Source organism: Hippopotamus amphibius, chromosome 5 (genome assembly GCF_030028045.1).
Source record: "Hippopotamus amphibius kiboko isolate mHipAmp2 chromosome 5, mHipAmp2.hap2, whole genome shotgun sequence".
Classification (NCBI taxonomy): domain Eukaryota; kingdom Metazoa; phylum Chordata; class Mammalia; order Artiodactyla; family Hippopotamidae; genus Hippopotamus; species Hippopotamus amphibius.
Window position 1 is genome coordinate 32,541,006 of NC_080190.1, and position 21,119 is coordinate 32,562,124.

The following is a 21,119-nucleotide window of genomic DNA, read 5'->3' on the forward strand; positions in this document are numbered from 1 at the left end:
ATTTTGAGTTACAAAATCAATTCATTAATAGAATCAGGATATTTGTCCTCCTGAAGTGACAAATTTAGCAAAGCTTGTTATATTTCATATATCCAAGGGTTAAATATTTTATTAATAGGGCAAAAGAAAAGGTTATCTTAAAACTAAAGATGTAAAGATATAGTGAGATATTAGAAATAAGTTTACACAGAATGAGGTTCTGCAATGGAACTATGAGATGTCATTTTCTAAATTTATCTTGATCAAAGCATGAGTTTAATGCCACAATGTCATACAAATTATAGAACCAAATTTTTCAAGAGCTAAGTCTACCTGAAACACCAGGAGTACATAAAAGTTAGATTTAGAAAAATTTAAATACAGAAGTCATTTTAAAAACAAATTTATATGGTTATATTAAACATATATAACTGTAGAAAATAATATGTAAGATGAACCAGTTGTTAACTGTTTATAATTTGTGTGTATCCTAATCACTCTTTGGACACATCTGCAAAAACCTGTATATGTGAATTCAATCTTTTGGGAAAAATCAGTAGAGATTCAAAATTTACTTGCTGATATTCATAAAGACAAGGTTTTTCAATCAATAAGCTATTATAAATTGATGGGCAAAGTTTAAGGAAAGAAAGAAGAATGAAACAGTCTTGATAATGATGGGAGCCTCACGGATAACCATTTTTTTCTTTTTTTGATGCCAGACCAAATCACAAATTCATATTATTAAAACATAGAATTAGAAGACCTTATTCTCCCAAAAAGACTTTTTTTCCCCTCACAGACATGTCTAAAAAAGAAAACTCATAGTCTGGAAAACTTTTAAAGCTGCCATTCTGTCCAAAATTAAGAGAGAAGATAATACTCAATGCCTCTGATTTTCAGTTGGCCAGCAGAGAGACCTGCTATCTAGTTATGTTAAAAACCTCCCCAATAGAAAACCCACTTGGGACTTGTTATCTGAGGACACTGTAACTCCCTATTTCAGGCAGTTAGAAATAAATATGCAACTGAGTTTTTATAAACCAAAAAAAAAAGCCCACAAATCATACACAGTAAATAAGTGTTGTCCTTCAGAGCCACTAATATTTCTAAAAACATAATTGTAATCTTATAGAACCAAGTATCCCCTTAGACATCTAACCCAAACCTAACAAGTAAATGCATTGCTTAAAATATTTCCAAAGACAGTATTATTTTCATAGTCTGTCTAATCATATTATAGGCAACATATTTTAAATCTACTACTGAAAATATTATGATTTAAGGTGAAAACACATTAAAGTTCATCAGGAAATATAATTTTAAAAATTTTGTTTCATTTGAAGTTTATATACTATAATCCTATCATTTAGTTCAAATTTCTCTTGGTAACAGCATGCTGCCAACATAACATACCTCTCAAGTATAACACTAGCTATAAGAAACTAGACTAATTTGTATTTCTGTATGTTAATATCCATTATTAATACTTTAGATACAACCTCTATGCTGTCATTCTCCTATTGTAAACCTGAATTTTGTAATGCAATATTTAGAGCAAACATATTTTTAATGAAAGCTACCAATAGGTGGTAAAGAAAATAATCCTCAATAAAATAGGAAAGAACAACTTTATAAACATGGCAACCAAAGGTACAACTAGAAGGTCTAGGAGGTCTCCTGCTAGGAAATCTCTCAGAACATGGAGATTCTGATTGCTGTTCACTGCACAGAAAGAGAAAGAAGGCAAAGGAAAGCTATTCAAAAAAATATCCTTTAACAAGCAACTAAAGCCATTGCATTAAGTGCCATTCCTTCATAAAGTAGTTAAAATAAGCAAAATAAAGCTCTTTCAAAAAAGTTCTTAGAACTAAACTTATTTATTTTGTAAAACTTATTTATTTTGCAAAATAGCTCTCACCAATAAATCCAAACCTTTATGAGATTTCTATGGCAATAAAATCTCAGTAGTACAGATATTACCAATTTACAATTTGTAGTGGTTCAAACAGTGGCAGAGTTGAAATGCCCACTTCATCTTTGTGAAATTAAAGGTAAAATGAGATCACAAAGCAACAGGGATATTCAATCTACTTGAGAGTAACTTTTCAAAGACTCAAGAATCTGCTACGCAAAACTGATATGCTATTTAACCTCTTCACTTAATTAGGGTTCTTACCAACAGATTACCTTTTGAAAATACTCTAATTAGTTCATAATATAGTATATGTATGTGTGTGTTTATAAAATACTGAATACAGTTAACAACCTGAATTGTATCTACTGTTTTCTCAATATTTCTAACCCTATGAGTTTCTTTTTTTTTAAATGCAAGTAACACACATTTTTGCCTCATGATCTCATCTGCAGAGTATAACTTCTATCTAATAAGACTATTTATTTCTCAGATAGTTGCTGATCTTAAACACTGATGGAAAGGGGGAAAGTTAATTTTTCAAAGGGGTTTTAAAAACTGGATATGACAATGCTTTGGAAAGTGTGAAATACTACTACAAATATCAAGCAACAAGTGTAACAACCTAACTTTCCTGGGTGGTACATCAATCATGACTACAAACTACTGGTGGGTAAGGTAAGCCAGTTTATATTTCTCTATCACTGCAGAGTCAGGAATAATTTAAAAATCACATGATTTTATCCTATTATTGCTACTGGTGCCCTACTTGCCAATACTTTTTTTTTTCTCCCCAAATTAAAAATATTCCAATTGGACAGAGGAGATCTTGACATCAAACCATACCTTGTTCGCTAGGTTCTGACTGAGACTTTCTGACAGTAAGGTCCAGAGGTGAGTCTTGGTCAGCCATGAGAAGTTTGCTGAGCACAGGGTTCTGAGTAGTTGCAGCCGTGGGAGAGGTGGTGACTGGAGATGCTTTCGGCAGGCTTTGGTTCTTTGTGCTATTGGGCTGGCTGGGGTCCTGAGTAGAGCTATTTTTTGAGGTATATTCAGCAGCAAATTGTTGGATCATTCGCTGCATGATCTCACGGGCCACTAGGGGAATATTGGGGTCGGAGACCCAGGGACTGTCTGGAAACAAAGATTTATTTACTTTTAAAGTGGGACAATGTACTAAAAAGAGACAGCTTTAAAGCAAACAAAATTTCATTTTATTTTTTTTCTTAAAATATAATATCCTAAAAATAGTATTCCCTCTTAGAGTTATATTTTAATCTCTATAAAACTTGCAGATTTTTAAAAATAAAATTTTAATAAAATTATTTCTAAACACCACCCCCGCCCCTGATTATGAAGTCAAATAAAGGAATAACGAATAGTATATCTTAGGGCAAGAATCACTTACCTGATACAGAAATCCCCAAACCCTTTTTTAATGAAATAATTACTCCCCTGTTTACCATCTACAGATCACATCTGGTTTCCCCTAGATCTTTCCTCAACTGTATTTTCCTATATTGTTGAAAAATGGAATGCTCAGTTCATGAGGCTTAATTTACTTTCTGCTAAAAGACTGAAGGCATATCAAGATTATAAAAGGAGATGCTTAATATTAAGATTCACGATAGGCTAGGGCAATAGTTGTCACACTTTAATACTCATCCAAATCACTTTGAGGGCTTGTAAAAACAGATTGCTAGGTCCCAGCTCCAGAGTTACTGATTTAGCAGTTTCTAGAGTGAGCTCAGGAAACGGCATTTCTAACAAGTTTCTAGATGCTGCTGCTCAGGGGACCACATTTTTAGAACCTCTGGGTTAGGAGTTTAAATGCCAAATCTCAAATGCCTAAGACCATGTACTTTTTGTAAATTCTTTACACTCTACCAAGCATTGAACACAATAGATAGGGAAGTAATAAAATAAACATCTAAGTTACCAATTTCTAATCAATGTTAATTTTAAAATAAAGACCATATGAATTCATTAATTCATAAAACTCTCAGCACTGGAAAGGACCTTGAAAGTAAAACAGAGAATACTTTGTATAAATATATTATCATCACATCTCTGTCATTAACACACTATCAGGGAGACTAATGTTTTTTGAGAAAAGCAGAGATTATGTTCGTTTACCCCTGTATACTCAGCACCTAATCTTGGTGTAAAGTATGCATTCATATTAGTTGAGTAATAAATGGATCAATTAAATCAATCAACAAATAGTTCTCTTAAAAAAAACAATAAATGAAATAAATGTGATCTAAAGAGTAAGTGGCCTTTTCAAATTTGTACAGATGGTTAGTGGCAGATCCATGATTAAAATGTTCCACCCATGGCCTTTATACTTCCTCCCCACACTTCCTAGGCTTTAGAAGATGGGTCTCAGAAAACTTGAGTTCCTTAGCTCTTTTAAAGATTAACCATAGAAGGTCAATTACTTTACCTATAATATTTTGGAGCTGTAAGGAACTTTGATTTAGTCAGCAAAACTGACTAATTGCTATTAATATCTAAGCGCTACAAAAAACAAACACATCATTAAAATCACATTGGACTCCCAAGAACAATTTTTTCTGAAGGACAATATTCAGGATCATAAGATAGTCATAAAGTCAGAATATTTATTTAATTCTCTGGAGTTAAACGAGGTTTTGCTCTATCAATAACATTTCTGTTCTATTAAGTATTTTTAACCTTAAGCTTCCTCTCTATAAATAGAGACTATGAGTATGCTAGACGGTTTAAGAACAAAGGCATTCAACTAGCTGAGGTTCAGAAATAACTATGAGAGAGTCAAAAATTATCCACACTCTGGCTGTAGCATTTACAGAAGTTCTAATATAACTGGAGTGCAGATAATTTCTGACTCACCCTTGTAAAATCACTAACCGTGGTTGCTTAAATGTTTTAATAAATATTTTAGCCAACTATTGCTTTTTTTTCAATCTCTCCACACACTGGACTTTCTTATTAACATTTCTTGTTAAGTAGAAAGTCACTTAACTTTCTATTTAAGATCCATTTTTTTTCTTCCACAGCATACAATCCTCTGAATGACTATATAATATCAAATTTTAATGTTACTGTATCTTTTTGCCCTCTGAAAAGTTGCAGAATATATAATACACAAAGAAGAAAGCTTCCAAATAGGAGGCAAAATGAAGTAATTTATGAGATGTCTCTGTGTTTAACCAGATTAATAAATATTAATTAAAGAGACTTGTAAAGAGTCAAAGACTTTAGGATAAAGATCATAAATTGCTACCTTTGAGCTTTAAATGCCTGCAGCATATTTTGCCGCTCTGTTGAATAACTAATATAATCATGAAACAATTCATGTTTATGAATTGATGACACCGCTGCCATTTGAATTCTACATCTTTTGAAAATTTCTTGAACACATTTCATTCTTCAATTACTTAAAACACAACATCTATAAACCTAGACATGCTTAGGGGAACATGCACAATTGAGTCAAATAAAAACAACAAATTAGGTCAAAGTTAAATCTACAGAAAATGTGAATGCTACAGCATAGCCACCTGATATGTTTTTAAAATGCAAACCTAACTTTTAGGAAAGTATCAAATTTTCTGAGACAAGTGACAAAGCAAGCTGAAAAGAAACAATTATGACAGTTGTAGAAGGTATACTGTTCTTACACTGGAATTTATTATAGAGTCCATACCACAAAAGCCTACCTTTATTTGCATTTAATATTTCTACCTAGCTACATATAACCTGTTCATACTCAGTTATTTAAAACACACAATTTACAATATTTGGAAACAAAGGACTAAATCCAAATATCTGAATTATTTATTAAAAACAAAATATTCTCCTCAGATTAAACTGTTGTATCTCTGGATGCTGAGCATTTTTGGTATTAATTTGAAGACTAATGCCCATCTCTGAGACATTCCCAAGAGAATTAACAAAATATCTAAAAATAACAATATTAATACATAAAGGGGAAGCTTCTAACTGCAAAGCAAAAGTTCTTTTTCTGAGCATCAAATACCAGTATACAAATACACAAACTTAACTTTACATACAATTTCAGAGGGTTCATATCTCTCAAGACTGATTCCAAGGTATGAATTCCTCTCCTAAAGGGTATGTGCCCCCAAATTAAATTTCTAAATAAGAAAACTTATAAGAACTTTAACCTAAGTTATTCCTATACGACAAAGGGATGGGACTAGTAGAGAAGCAGGCTAGCATTCTCTTCAGGAATCTGCTTGTGATTAACCTCATTAGCTCCCTGTAAGCAAAGAGTGGATGAAAAGTGGATCCTCCATGCAAATTAGGTAGAAGAGTTCCTCTTTTCAGATAATGCATTTTCCTGCAGCACTGGACCCATGACTCAGTACACATCCTAAAGGAGAGGAGTAGCAGAGAAGCTGGAGAGATATTTTATTCAGTTAGTAAACTGAAAGAACTGATCTATCAGTCATTTATACTTTAAATGTGAGTTACTTTAATAAAACAATCAAATGTTCATAAAACTAACATTTTGAACATAATTTTGGAATCAGGGTACTTTATGGAAATGATATGGGGAGCATGGAAGCCTCAGTTAGGAGCTGTATATCAGAGGGTACTAGAGGATGTTAAAAAGAGAAGTGAGGATGTACTGAAAGATTTAATTTTACCTAGGGATCTGATGGAAGAAGGAAAAAAGTGCCTCTGAAAACAAAAATCTTATGCATTCCTTAATTTCATATGTCACTTCACTTCATACTCCCTTTTGAAAATACTGATCATATTAAACAGAAGCTCAGCTGCTCTCCAAGTGTAACGAACCCATTAGAATCTACACTTATCAGACTTTTAACTAGCGTACAGGCAAAAATCACCCTTCAAACTTCGGAAGGGAAGAAGGGAATTTCCAAAGGAATGAAAGGTGTAAACTAGAACATATGAAGAAATATTAAAGAAAATGGAATTACTGAGTCTGCTGAAGATTAAATAAGGATATTTAGCATTATCAGAAGTTTGTAAAAAACTTCTTTAGAGCCTATCATAGTCACTTCCATCTTGGAACTAAAGGGATGGCATTAGCAAGGAATACAAATTCATTTAGAAAGAATTTCTTTCTCTAATGTTAATAACTTAAAAATTTTTAGTAAAAGAAGGCTATATGCAGCAGAAAAAAAGTTTGCAAATCTAATTTTAAGATAAAACTTTATACTCTTTTCTCCAAATGAAATTTCAGTGAGGAATTACTAAAATTTTACATTGTTTGTTTTATGATTATCAGTGGCTAACACAGTGATGATTATTATTATTTGGCCTCTCTGCATGGCTTGCAGGATCTCAGTTCCCTGACAAGGGGATGAACCTGGGCCACGGCAGTGAAAGCCCAGAATCCTAACCACTAGGCCACCAGGGAACTCCCAACAGTGACTATTTATGTAAGAAAATTTGTCTAACAAAATACAGAACTACTGAGACCGTACAATTTTCACACTTTCATGATAATTTTAAGAATTAACTAAATCTTACATGGCACCATCACTGCAGAGCAAAAAGGAGGTGGGGGATGCCTCATCCTATTCTTAATCTAATGACCAAAGGAATATAGAGAATTATAAAGTATACTATCAATAAAGAAAAATGTTTTTTAAAAGTAAGTTTTTAAAAAAATGACATTGAAATTAAGGAGACTAAGGTAAGACAAGCAGATGCTAAATGTCATTCTTCACTGGAACCAACCTTTTCTACAAAAGACTGCATTGAGGAACTCTTCTGCTTGTCTCTCGAATCGAATGATTTTTGCTTGCTCTTGTTTAAGCAGAGCTTCTTGCCCAGCTCCCGAAGCTGGTTCATCCAGACCGACTAAGTGTCCCTGCAAAAATATTTGGTGAAATATTTGCAAAAAACTCTTTCCCCATTCAATATCAAAAGAACAGATCCAAAATCAAAGACAAATGTTAATAACAGATAAGACAAATCAATTTAATACAATTAAAATGTTTTAAAACTTCAAGTCAGGATAATACTTATCTCCATAAAAGTATAAAAGCAAAATGAATGTAACAATATGCTTTGGGTGTTTTAATCCACATTTTCTGATTATGAGTTTTGTTTAAATTTATAGGATAACTCTAGTTAAACTATAATTACTAAAGGGAAAATTTCTTTGAGCATTCAAATACATTGGTTCTTATTACACTATAGCAACAGTTTACAGGCAATCCAACTGAGACAAAAAGATATCTTAAACATCAAATCTCATTTGAGAATCATGTTTGCCCTCCTAGTATGAGAGACTTCTCGAGACACAAAGCAAACATTTTAAAAGGGTCATTAGAAGGGAAAACTCAAAAATAATGTACTTGAATTCAAAATTTGTCCCTAGAGTACTATTTTACAAATGGTAGCTTTCAAATCTTTAGTGGGTTGTGAAATTAATAGGTCAAAACTAGAACTAGAAAAAAACTGAAAAATACAGTGCATTACATTATAAGAGTTAAACACTTCAGTATCTTAAGGGTAAATATTTCAGTTCTGAACATGTCTGCAATATAAAAACGTGGATCCTGATCAAAAACTTTCAAAATGCTGCACTAGACAACTCCCAGAATATGCTCTTAGACTGCAGGAGCACTGGACTAGGTTGGCAATGCTTTTTTACACTTACTTCCACCCTTCTAGCTAATCAATAAACAAGAAACTATGATGATAGAAAATGAGTATGAAGAAAAACAAAGTACATCTTTTAAGAGTTCAAGTGCATATAATTTTCTTCACTGCAATTACTTATATCATGAAAAACTTAAAAGTGCTCTAAATAAGAAAATGGGACCTACCTTGGCACAATGAAAAGGAAGTAAACAAGACACTGAAGTCGTGTTACAATTCACAAATGATTTCCTCAAAAATTTTAAATACACCCAATGATATTTGCAATCTTTAGCATCAATTATATATTGTAAACAAATAGTTCACTACAAAGGATTCTCTTGCACATTCGAACTAAAACAACGATCCCTTCACATTTCCATAAGACATACTAAGTGTGCCACATAATTAGTTTAAAATTTTTTAAACAAAATATTTTGTTATGAATCATTACAAAAACCTCTATAATTGCTGTATGTGCCAACATTCTCTTCTATGGATTAAAGAAATTATTAAGAAAGTAACTTTTAAAAATGAATCACAAATAATCTAATTTTGATACAGATTTAACATTTAAAATGTATCAAGAACAGGTATTAGTTTGATAAAATCCTTATTTGCATTATACTTTAATGCCATTTCATTGTTTATTGATTTTTTAAAAAAATCAGACATTACATGGCATAACTACTTAAGTCCTTAATCCTACATTCAGTCAGTGTAGTCAGACTTTCAACAGAATATCTATACTTAAACTTTTAATGTAGCATTCAGGCTACTTTCTAATCTAAATCAACACAGAGCGACTAACCTAGCATTCAGTAAAGCAGTTGCTACATGTTCTTTCTTGAATCAAACACTTACCAATTTTATCAACTTGTATTCTGAAATATACAGCTTACTTTCAACTGGTTCATAATAATCACAGTCACATCTATCACTTTTTAAGCAGTTTTACTGAGATATAATACACACACCATACAATCCATCCATTTAAAGTAAAGTAAAATTCAATGCTTTTCTAGTATATTTAGAGGTGTGGAACCATCACCATAATCTAATGTTAGTACATTTTTGTACCTTAAAAGGGAACCCTGCACCCAATAACAGTCACTCCCCATTCTCCCAACCTTAGTCAACCACTGTATTATTTTCTGTCTCTGTTATGACTTATCTATTCTAGAAATTTCACATAAATGGAATTATACAATATTTGGTTTTTTGGTGACTTCTTTTTCCTAGAATAATATTTTCAAGGTCATCCAAGTTGTAGCATATATCGGTATTTAATTCCTCTTTACTGCCTGATAACATTCAATTACAAGGATATACAACATTTTATCCATTCATCAGGTGACGAACTTTTGGGTTGTTCCTACTTTTTGTCTATTATGATATGAATAATGCTGCCTTTAATATCTCTGTACAAGTTTTTGTTTGGATATATATTTTCATTTCTCTTGGATATATACTTAGGAGTGGAATTTCTGGATCATATAGTAACTATGTTACCATTTTGAGGAAGTATCAAACCATGTTCCAAAGTAACTCTACCACTTTATATTCCCAACAGCAATGAGCGTTCCAATTTTTCCACATACTCGTGAACATTTGCTATTTTTTTGATTACACCCATCCTAATATATGAGAAGTGGTATCTCATGACTTAGATTTGCACTTCCCTAATGACTACTGATGTTAAGCATCTTTTTGTGTGCTTATTGGCCAAATATCCCCTTTAGAGAAATGTATACTCATACAGTTTGCCCAGTTTTTAATTGGGCTATTTATCTTTATATTGTTGAGCTGTAAGAATTCCTGATATACTCTGGATACAAGTTCATTATCAAAATATAATTTGCAAATACTTTCTCCCTTTCATGAGCTTTCTTAACACTTCATTGATGCCACTGTTTAGCAGTACAAAGGTTTTTAATTTTAATGAATTCCAATTTGTCTATTTTTTGTCATTTGTGTTTTTGGTATTGTAGCTAAAAAACTAGTGGTTAACCCAAGGTTGTGAAGATTTACTCCTATGCTTGTTTGTTTTTTTAATTTTTATTGTTTTAGGACTTACTTTGGGGTCAATAATCCATTTCAACTAAATGTTTCTGTATGGTATAAGCAAGGGGTCCAACTTCCTTTGTGAAAAATCACTGGCCATAAATTTTACTTTCAGACCTCAATTCTAGACCATTGATCTCGATATGTCTGTCCTATGCCAGTAAATCACTATGTGGATCATTATAGTTTTGTAGTAAGTTTTGAAATTGGGAAGTGTGAGTCCTGCCAATTTGTTCTTTTATAAGATTGTTTTGGTTATTCAGGGTCCCTTGAATTTTCATATGAATTTTAGGACCAACTTGTCAATTTCTGCCAAGACACCAGCTCAGGTCTTGATGGGGAAATGCACAGATTATCTGGGGGAAAATGTTGTCCTCATAATATTGAGACTTCCAGTCCATGAACATGGGACTTTCCATTACGTTAGATCTTTAATTTCTTTCAACAGTTGTTTTATCATTTACAGTGTATGAGTCTTACACTTTCTGTTACACTTATTCCCAATATTTTATTTTTTAATGCTATTGTAAATGGAATTTTCTTAATTTCATATTTAGATTGTTCACTGTTAATGTATACAGATACAGCTATTTTTTTTTAAATGCTGAATTTTACTACTCTACTGAACTTGCTTATTAAATCTAATAGTGTTTTGCAGATTCCTTAGGATTTTCTATATACAGTACCATGTCATCTGCAAACACAGATACTTTTACTGCTTTTACAATCTGGATAACTTAGGTTTCTTTTTATTGCTTAACGTCCAAAGCTAGAACCTCTTGCAAAACACTTAACAGAAAAGTTGTGAAAGTAGATGTCCTTGTTCTGTTCCTGATTTTAGGGTGAAACTGTTCAGTCTTTTACTATTAAGTACGATGTTAGCTATGTATTTTTGTAGGTCAGGTTGAGGAAGTTTCCTGCTATTCTAGTTTGTTGAGTGTTTTATGATGAAAAGGTGTTGAATTTGGTGAAGTGCTTTTTGGAAGGCATCTACTAAGATGACCATGTGATTCCTGACACTTACTCTGTTAATATACTGTATTACATTAATTGCTTTTGGGTGTTAAACTAACCTTGCATTCCTGAGATAAATCTCACTTAATAATGGTGTACAATAGTTTTTCTATGTTGCTGGATTTGGTTTGCTAATATTTTGTTACGGAGTTTTTGTGGTGATACCGGTGTGTAGTTTTACAGACTATCGATACTGGTCTGCAGTTTTGTTTCCTTGTGATGTCTTTGCCTGGTTTTGATTTTCAAATAATAGTGGTCGCAAAGAATGAGGAAATCTTCCTTCTTTATATCTCAGATAAGTCTGTGAAGAAGTGGCAGTAATTCTTTTAAAAATATATGGTAGAAATCATCAGTGAAGACATCTAGCCATAGGCTTTTCTTTTTTGAAAGTTTTAAAATTACTAATTCAATCTCTACTTGTTCTAGGTCGTATTAATTTCCTAGGGCTTCTATAACTATTATCACAAACTGGGTGGTCACAAACTGGGTGGCTTAAAACAGCAGAAATGCACTCTCTCAAAGCTCTGGAGTCTAGAAGCCTAAAATCAAGGTGTTCCCAGGGTCTGCTCCTTCCGAAGGCTCTAGGAAAGAGTCCTTCCTTGCCTCTTCCTAGCTTCTGCTGGTTTCCAGCAATCCTTGATTTTTCTTGGCTTGTGATGGCATTAACTCCAATTTCTTCCTCCATCTTTACATGGCCTTCTTTCGTGTGTGTGTGTGTGTGTGTGTGTTTCCAACTCTCTCTCCTTATAAGGATACCAGTCATTGGATTTAGGGCCCACTTGAATCCAGAATAACTTCACGTTGACTTCATTACATCTGCAAAGACCCCGTTTCCAAATAAGGTCATATTCACAGCTACCAGGGGTTAGAACCTCAACATTATCTTGTTGGGGGACACAGTTCAATCTGCAACATATGTCTGATCAGATTTTCTATTTCTCCTCATGCCAGTTTTGGTAGTTTGTGTCTTTCTAGGCATTTACACCTATTTCATCTAAATTATCTAATATTTTGGCATTCATATTATCAACAGTATTCCCTTTATAATCTTTTTTATTGTCGTAAGGTTAGTAGTGATCTCTCCTACATTGCTTGTGATTTAGTAATTTGAATCTTCTCTTTTTATCTTGATCAGCACTAGTAAAAGTTTATCAACTTTATCAATCTTTTCACAGAACCAACTTTATTATTTTATTTCTGTTCTACTCATGTCCCTATTGCTGCTTATTTATGGTTTTGTTTGCTCTTCTTTCTCTAGTTCCAAGGTAGACAGTTAGGTTATTGATTTGAGATCTTTTTCATTTAATGTAGGCATTTGTAGCTATAAATTACCATCTAAGCACTCTAGCTATATCTTATAAATTTTGGTATGTTTTGGTTTTGTTTTTATTCATCTCAAACTATTTTCTAATTTCCTTTGTGATTCCTTCTTTGATCCATTGGTTATTTAGAAATGCTTTGTTTAATTTCCACATATTTGTGAATTCCTCACATTTCCTCTGTAACTATTTCTAATTTCATTCCACTGTGATCGGAAAACATACTTTGTATAATTGCAATTCTTTAAAATTTATTTTTTTTATGGCCCACCATATGGTCTCTCTTGGAGAATGTTTCATGTGCATTTGAGAAGAATGAGTATTTTGCTCTTGTTGGATGAAGTGTTCCATAGATGTCTGCTAAGTTTAGTTGATTCATAGTGTTATTCAAGTCTTCCATCTTTGCTGATCTGCCTAGATGTTCCATCCATTATTCAAAGTGGGCTACTGATATATCCAACTATTATTGCTGAATTGTCTATTTCCCCCTTCAATTCTGTAGCATTTTGCTTCAGGCATTTTGGGGCTCTGTTGTTAGAAGAGAATATATTTAGTTATAGAATGACACTTTTCTCATTAGAAAATGTCCCTCTTTATCTCTAGTTCCTCGGGAGTGTGCAGCCTCTGATACGGCTTCTCAGAGGACGCTATCTTGAACATGCACAGTCTCTCTGTCCACCAGGAATAACTATGGGTTTAGCTCGGTTCTCTTTGGCAGTTTTTTCTTGGGTCTCTCCTTTATAAGCTTCTGGCTGATCTGCCTAGATTGGTATCACAAACCCAGCTGTTAGTTTCTAATTGTTCTACTGTTTTTGCCATACCCTGGGGCATAAATTGCATCTTAGTCTGATCCAATAAAAGTAGAACCTCGTTGCTGGGGCAGGGTGTTGACTGACAGTCTTTGAGGCTTTCTCCAACCCCAGGAGGGCACTTCCTTGCTGTCTCTTCTTCCTGCTTCTCTCTTTTAGACTTCTAATTTGTCTGCCATTTCACTTGTTGCTATTCATATCATGGAGCTACCAGCCTCCTTTGAGCTGTTCACCACAAAGATCTTCATAATTTTCAACATCTTTTCGCAAGTTCTATTCCAAATAAAGTCAGTCTCCCTGGGAGAGCTACAGAGTTGTCTGTTCTTAAGGCCTGCTCCCTTTGGAAGAAACTTTGTGCCACCCTGCACAGAAACTGGGGGCTGGGACAGTGACCCACTTCTCTCAGAGTGACATCTGTGTTCTATGAGTGGGGGTGCCAGATGACCTGCCCCTCCTGGCATGGAACTTCTGCCTTATGAATGAGGCCTGGCCCAGCAACTGGGGCCTAGTATTCTCAGCCTGTTATGCCTATGGTAGATTTCCACTCACAGTAAAGGCTGAGTGTGGGAAGGGGGCCCTAGGCCTTTTGACCTCACCTACCTGGATGAAAGTTTCTGCAACAAGAATCTAGAATGTATAAAAGATGCCCACAGTCTGCCCTTCCTGTTCAGAGTAGAGCATCCCTCAAACTGAGCTCAGGGAAGTGGGTGGGAGTGGGTCATGGCTCAAACGTCACCGACTCTTGTCCTTACTTTTAGCAGACTTTTTTTTTTGAACAAATGATTCTTCATTTACTGCATGCTCTTAAAACAATTATTTCACAAGTTTAAATAATTATTTTAAAATAATTTCCCCAGTTAAGCAGCTGTTTTGATTAAAACAGTCCTAAGCAAATAATAACCAAAGATGAAAAATATAGCACAAAATCATATACTTTTTTCAAGTGCTTCTGGCCACCAAGTCAAAATATAGCTCATCTTCCCTCATTGTATGTAAGTATATCAAAATTAAATGAATCAACAAGAACGAAAAAGTTCTATGACATAGAGCTAAAAAAGCGAATACAATAATCAGGAGATAGGAAGTTAAAACAATTCATGTCACTTCCCCTCCCTCATACAGGAATTCTAAAAGGAATCATTATGTATGGTGTGGTAAAAAACAACAAAATGATGTGACATATTCCTCAGTAAATAAAAAACCACTGTTCTTTGCATTTATTATCCCTATTTATTAAACAAGTTATTGACCCAGAACTAAACAGGAATAAAGCTTGAGATTAAAACTGAAATTTATGTCACCTATGAGTTGCTTCCTTCAGAATTCAGAAATTGGTCTACCTAGACTGGTTCACAGCCAGAGGTGATTCTGTCATATCAGAATCTACTGTGAGCTTCTTAAAAGCATGCATACCTAGAATATATTCCCAGAGCTTTTGATTCTGTAGCTCTGGGGTAGGGAGTAGTCATTATGTTTTAAAAAAGCTCTCTCCTTAATAAGGAACTGAAAAAAGCATCATCAGTATCATACTTTAAAAATATTACATATTTATAATAAGTCTTTGTATATGGGAAGGCAAACCCCACTTGTTATTTACATTTTCCAAAATGTCCCGGCTATTCTAGCTTCATTTTTCAGACTGTGTTAAAGTCACTCAGTCAATTCTGTTCCCACCACCACCAGCTCTCCAAAGCAGACGTGTTTTGATATGAATAGCATTATATTTAGAAAGTAATTCAGGAAGAAGTAACATCCTTAAAAATATTCAGTTTTCTCTTTTAGGAACTGCTTTACATTTATCTTAAAATTTAATGGCTCTCAAAATTCTGTTGTTTATTCATATAGTTCCCACATATTTATTAGTTTACATTTTTACTGTCATGAAAAGAATGTTTATTTTCTGTTAGCACTGGCAAAATGAAGAATGTGCATGTATATGCATGTAAAACTTAAAACTTAATTCTGTATACAGCTTTCAGGGGAAAGTGTAGGTCTCATCTATCTTCAGCTGCTATCTTCAGTTGTTCTCTGGTAGCCTCGCGAGTTTATGTCAATTTTCCAACATCCTTTTAAGGAAATTTCTTTTATGGGAGCTGTGAGAGTGGTAGGGAGAGGTAGAGGAAAAGGGAGCTGCAGCAAGCCATCAACACTTTGTGGTCTAATGACTGACTCATCGCCCAAAGCAGAAAAAAAGATACACGGAATGAGTTGAGATCTTCAACAGAAAACACCTCAAATTCTTTATTAAGCTTTTGGTTATCTCAAACTACATAATGCATACAATATGTTCTTTTATCTTTTACTACTTTGGGGGAGTGGTAAAGAAATAAACAACCAAAAGATGTTTCCAAATAAGTTTACTCTATACCTTTTCTCTCTACAACTTAAAGTACTATCTCTCTGTACTATTAGAAATGCCAAAGAAAAGTCTTCAGGCTGAAGGGAAATGACACTACAAAACACTGCTAAGAGAAATTAGAGATGATGTGAATAAAGACAAGATAAACCATGATCATAAACCAGAAGGCTCAATATTGTTAATGTGAAAATTCTCTGCAAATTGATCTAGAGATACACTGCAATTCTAATGAAAATTCTAAAAGGTTTTTTTTTAAAGAATTCATAAGTTGATATTAAAATTTACATAAAAGGTCAAGGATCTAGATTAGCAAAACAAGTTTGAAAAAGCAAGCAAAAGTTAGGGGATTCATACTACTTGACTTCAATATACAAAGATATAGCAATCAAGACACTGTGGTACTGATGTAAGGATAGACATACAGTTCAATGGCACAGGACAGAGTTCAGAAATATGCCTACATGTATATGATCAACTGACTTAAATATGCCAAAGTAATTCAATTTGGAGTGGGGGAAGAGGTCTTTTCAACAAATGGTGCTAGAACTGGATTATCTTACAGAATATAATAAACCTCAACACTTAACTAACAGGCCATATACAAAAATTAATTAGAAATGGATCGTAAATCAAAATGTAAGAGTTAACATTAAACTTCTAGAAAAAAATATGATATTTTCTTGTGTTTAACACTGGTTTAGGCAAAGATTTCTTGAACAGGACATAAAAACATGAATTTTAAGAGAAAAAACTGACAAGGGGTTTTATACAGAATAAATTATGTTTTTTAAAACACCAAAAGATTAATACAATGTTTCACATGTATATATATATAGAGAAAGATCCTCAACATCAGTAGTCATCAGGGAAATAAAAATTAAAATCATAATGAGATATGACTACAAACCCACCAGAATGGCTAAAGTTTAAAAGACAGCAATATCAAATGTTGGCAGAATGTGGAACGCTGGAATTTCCATACATTGCTGATAGAAACGCGAAATGTTTCAATTACTTTGGTGAAACATATGATAGTATTTTATAAGGTTAAATATGCAATCACAATACTACCTGGTAATTGCAATTCTAGGTATTTATCCCAGAGAAATGAAAACATATGCCCAAAGACTTAACATGTAAATAAGCCTAATAGCCAACATCTGGAAACAATTCAAAGTCTATTACAAAAAAAAAAGAATGGATAAACAAATTGTGGCATATCCATGCTACAGAGACCTACTCAGCAATAAAAAGGAACAACGTGTCACATACAAAATCAGGAATGAATACTTAAAAATTATGCTAAGCGAAAGAAGTAAAACAAAAAAAAAGACTACATACCTATGATTCCTATTATATAAAATTCTAGAAAAGGTAAAACTACAGTGATTGCCTGGGTCTGTGGGTCCAATAATGGGACTGACTACAAAGGAGCATGAGAAAACATTTTAAGGTGAGGGAACTGTCCTGTACCTTGAACTGTGCTGGCCATTATCAACTGTATACAATTACCAAAATCCATTAATCTGTACTCTAAAATGAATTTATTTTATTGCGTATAAATATTACCTCAATAAAAATCATTAAAAATAGATTCAGGGTATTAAAGATGCTTGATACTGAATATATCACTGAATTGTGACTCTTGAACTAACCACTTGAAATCAAAGAAATGATCTCTACTTACATTTTCAGTCACAAAGAAATGAGACACATTTTCAAAAACTCACATGAATATCTTTCTCCTCAAGCAAGCATACAAAAAGTTAAAAAACAGTGTCTTTTACTTGCCGTCCACTTCTTTGCATAGCATTCTGAATAGATATGTCAGTGGCCATGAATTGGTGGCATTTTGATTTTTTTTTGCTTTATTCTTAGATATAAATGAAGATAAGGAGGTTGATTATTGCCCAACATCTGGTCTTTGTTAATGAAGCTGTATGTAGATTGGACAAAAAAAGTAGGTGTATACATTAACAATTCCTCACCAAAGGAACCAGATTCACCCTACAAAAATGAGATTCAATATTGAAAAACAGAAAAGACAAAATGAACCTAGAATATCCTGAACTACAAAGTAAGAAAGGGTTCAAAAAATGATGGGGACATGTCAAAATGACATAGGAGGTTAGCTTGAAGGGGCTCCCACTAACCAGATCTGGGACACTAGGTGATTTCCTATTGAATAGAGTAAGAAACTTGACTCCAAACTGATAGAGCGAAAAGAGAAGCTCTTCCTCACAGTGTAAAGCCAAGTAAACAATGTAGAAGAAGTAACGGAGTTAGAAAGATCACTATTTTCAAGTCATTGGAAAAATAACTTATTCCAGCAAGAAACTACCATCAATACTAAAAATGAAATGGAAGTTTGATGAGGAAAAAATATTTATATTGTCTCAAATTATCTGTGTACTAATTACCTATTAATCACAGGGGGAAAAACAGTAACATTTCAGTGGAGAAACCCAGTGGACATCAATCTTGCCAAAGTTTAACATCATCTACTGAACTAACATTGTGTGCATTTCACTGATGTGATGAACTGACATGGACACATCACTTACTTAATATTCCTGCTAAAGGACCTGAATTTAATCATGAAGAAACAATCAGAAAACCTAAATTGAGAGACATTCTACAAAATGAATGACCTGCATTCAAAAATGTAAATGTCAGGACTTCCTAGGTGGCACAGTGGCAGAGAATCTGCCTGCCAATGCAGGGAACATGGGTTTGAGCCCTGCCCTGGGAAGACTCCATATGCCATGGAGCAACTAAGCCCGTGTGCCACAACTATTGAGCCTGTGCTCTAGAGCCCGTGAGCCACAACTACTGAGCCCATGTGCTGCAACTACTGAAGCCCATGCGCCTAGGGCCCATGCTCCACAACAAGAGAAGCCGCTACAATGAGGAGCCTGCGCACCACAATGAAGAGTAGCCCCCACACACAGCAACTAGAGAAAGCCTGTGTGCAGCAACGAAGACCCAATGCAGTGAATAAATAAATAAAATAAATAAATTTTTAAAAATGTAAATGTCATTAAAAATAAAGAAATAAAGGACTGAGGAACCATTCTAGATCAAAGGAGACTAAAGCATAGTGAAAACAAATTCAGTGAGTGATCTTAAATTGGATTTTGGATTAAAGGAGTGGGTAAAAGAACTATAAAGTCATTGGGACAACTGGTAAAATTTAAATGAGATTCATAGATTAGATAATACATCAAAGTAACTTTCCTGATTTTTGGTAACTGTACTGTGTAGTTAAGTAAGTAGGTATCCTTATTCTTAGGAAACAGAGAAATAAACATGAAAATATTTAGGAGTAAAGAGGTATGAGAAGTATGATGTCCATAACTTACTCTCATGTGGTTCAGGAAAATGTGTGTGTTATATGTCATATCTATGAGAGAGAGAATGAGAATGAATTAATAAGGCAAATGTGGCAAAATGTTAAACAGTGAATCTAGGTGAGGGCACATGAAAATTTTTGTGCTCTTCTTTTAACTTTTGTATAAATATGAAATTATTTAAAATTTAAAAATTTAAAAAAGTAGGGTAGACAATGCTGAACCCTACTTTTCTTCCACACGCCAAATCTCCCTTGTTCCTCTCCCACCCTCTTCTCTATAATCCTAGCTGTCTTGCCATTAAATTATATTTGCTTGTGTTGTTGCTCTGATATACAGTTACAGGAAGAATAACAAAGAGAATAGTAAGTAGGATATGGAAGTTAATAACTTTCAGCATTCTCTTCATCTCAACAATCTGATGAAGATATTCAAAACAGAATAAAACATTTCCTGTCAAGGGCCAGAGAGTTAAGTATTTTAGGCCTTGCAGGCCACATACAGTCTCTGTAACACCTCTTTTTTCCCCCTCCAAAACCAACTCTTTAAGCTTGCAGGCATTACAAAAACAGACTGTGGGCTGGATCTGGAAATAGATTGTAGTTTTTTGACCCCTGATAGTGAGAATTATTAAATTTCTCTAAGAACTACACAAATACTCTACTGATCCCTGAAAATAGCAAGGACATTACTGAATAAATAAAGCAACAAAATTATATCAGCATGGTAGTTAGTTCTCAGGGCAATAAACAGTTAATAAAGTTAAACTTTAAACAACAACAAAAAGATTAACATTTCTTAAGTTTCTTTTGTAATTCTAAAGTTTGTCACCTTTGAGTCTGGGTTGGGGGAGTAAGAATGGGGGAGGTCATTTACATAGCAGCAGATTTTCTTTTTAAGAGATAACACCTCAGGAAAGGAAATGAAAGAAAAAAATAAGTTTCACCTGGGAAAGGTAAGATGGCCTAGATTTAAGGAGTGTGATACAAAACTGAAGAGGTGCCATTTTAGAGCTGTTCCTGTCTAAATTCAAGGTCATTCCCATACTGTATTGGGATTCTCCAAATTTAAATAGTATTTTTAAAAAATTCATACTATAAATAGTATAGAAAACCTGGGAATTAGAAGTGTATGTATGCATGCAGGTTTTGTAATAAATTATGTTAGAAAGGCCTACGCGAGTAGAACATGGGCCTATAGCTAGAGCCATGTCCGCTACCCATGGCTTACTGACATTTCAAGCAATGAGCTAAAAAGAGCTGACAAGATGCAACTCATTGATTTAAATGCCACTCTCCTATGTCTTATTATTTTAAATGCCAGCAAGTCTTAGGGAAAACAGCTCGACCATTTTAAATGCTTATACTCTTTAAGGTCAGTTACCTAAAAAGAAATCTTACTTCGTGTAATTTATTGCTTTTTACATTAACCAAATATGAATTGTTGTGCTTATTAATACAATGTTTACTGTATGTTAATGCTACCTTCAATTTCGTTAAGCAGACCAACAGGTTAAAGAATAGGAAAACAACAAAGTTTGAAGCCTGAATACACATCGAGTTAAAGTATTAAAAAATGTACAACAAACTTAACACGAATGACTCTTATCAGTATATTTAATTGTTATTACTGTACACGGAAATTAAGCCTAAAGTACAAGCAGCAAATGACTATCATTAC

At 33.7% G+C, this 21,119-nt stretch overlaps 1 protein-coding gene across 11 annotated transcripts in view; it reads right to left on the bottom strand.

Annotated features, from left to right (window-relative positions):
• The window catches only part of LCOR (ligand dependent nuclear receptor corepressor), a 130,752-nt gene that overhangs the window by 40,738 nt on the left and 68,895 nt on the right, over positions 1 to 21,119 (bottom strand). For 4 of the 11 annotated variants that reach the window (XM_057734414.1, XM_057734425.1, XM_057734424.1 and 1 more), the window contains exons 1-2: positions 7,406 to 7,594; positions 2,741 to 3,028 (exon numbers count right to left, since the gene is read on the bottom strand). In XM_057734414.1, the coding sequence (XP_057590397.1) occupies positions 2,741 to 3,028; positions 7,406 to 7,451 (334 nt within the window). In that variant the 5' untranslated portion in view covers positions 7,452 to 7,594. Of the gene's footprint in view, positions 1 to 2,740; positions 3,029 to 7,405; positions 7,595 to 7,615; positions 7,749 to 17,776; positions 18,026 to 19,451; positions 19,493 to 21,119 lie in introns of those variants that run through there. The other 7 variants (XM_057734418.1, XM_057734415.1, XM_057734416.1 and 4 more) reach the window with 3 other exon arrangements.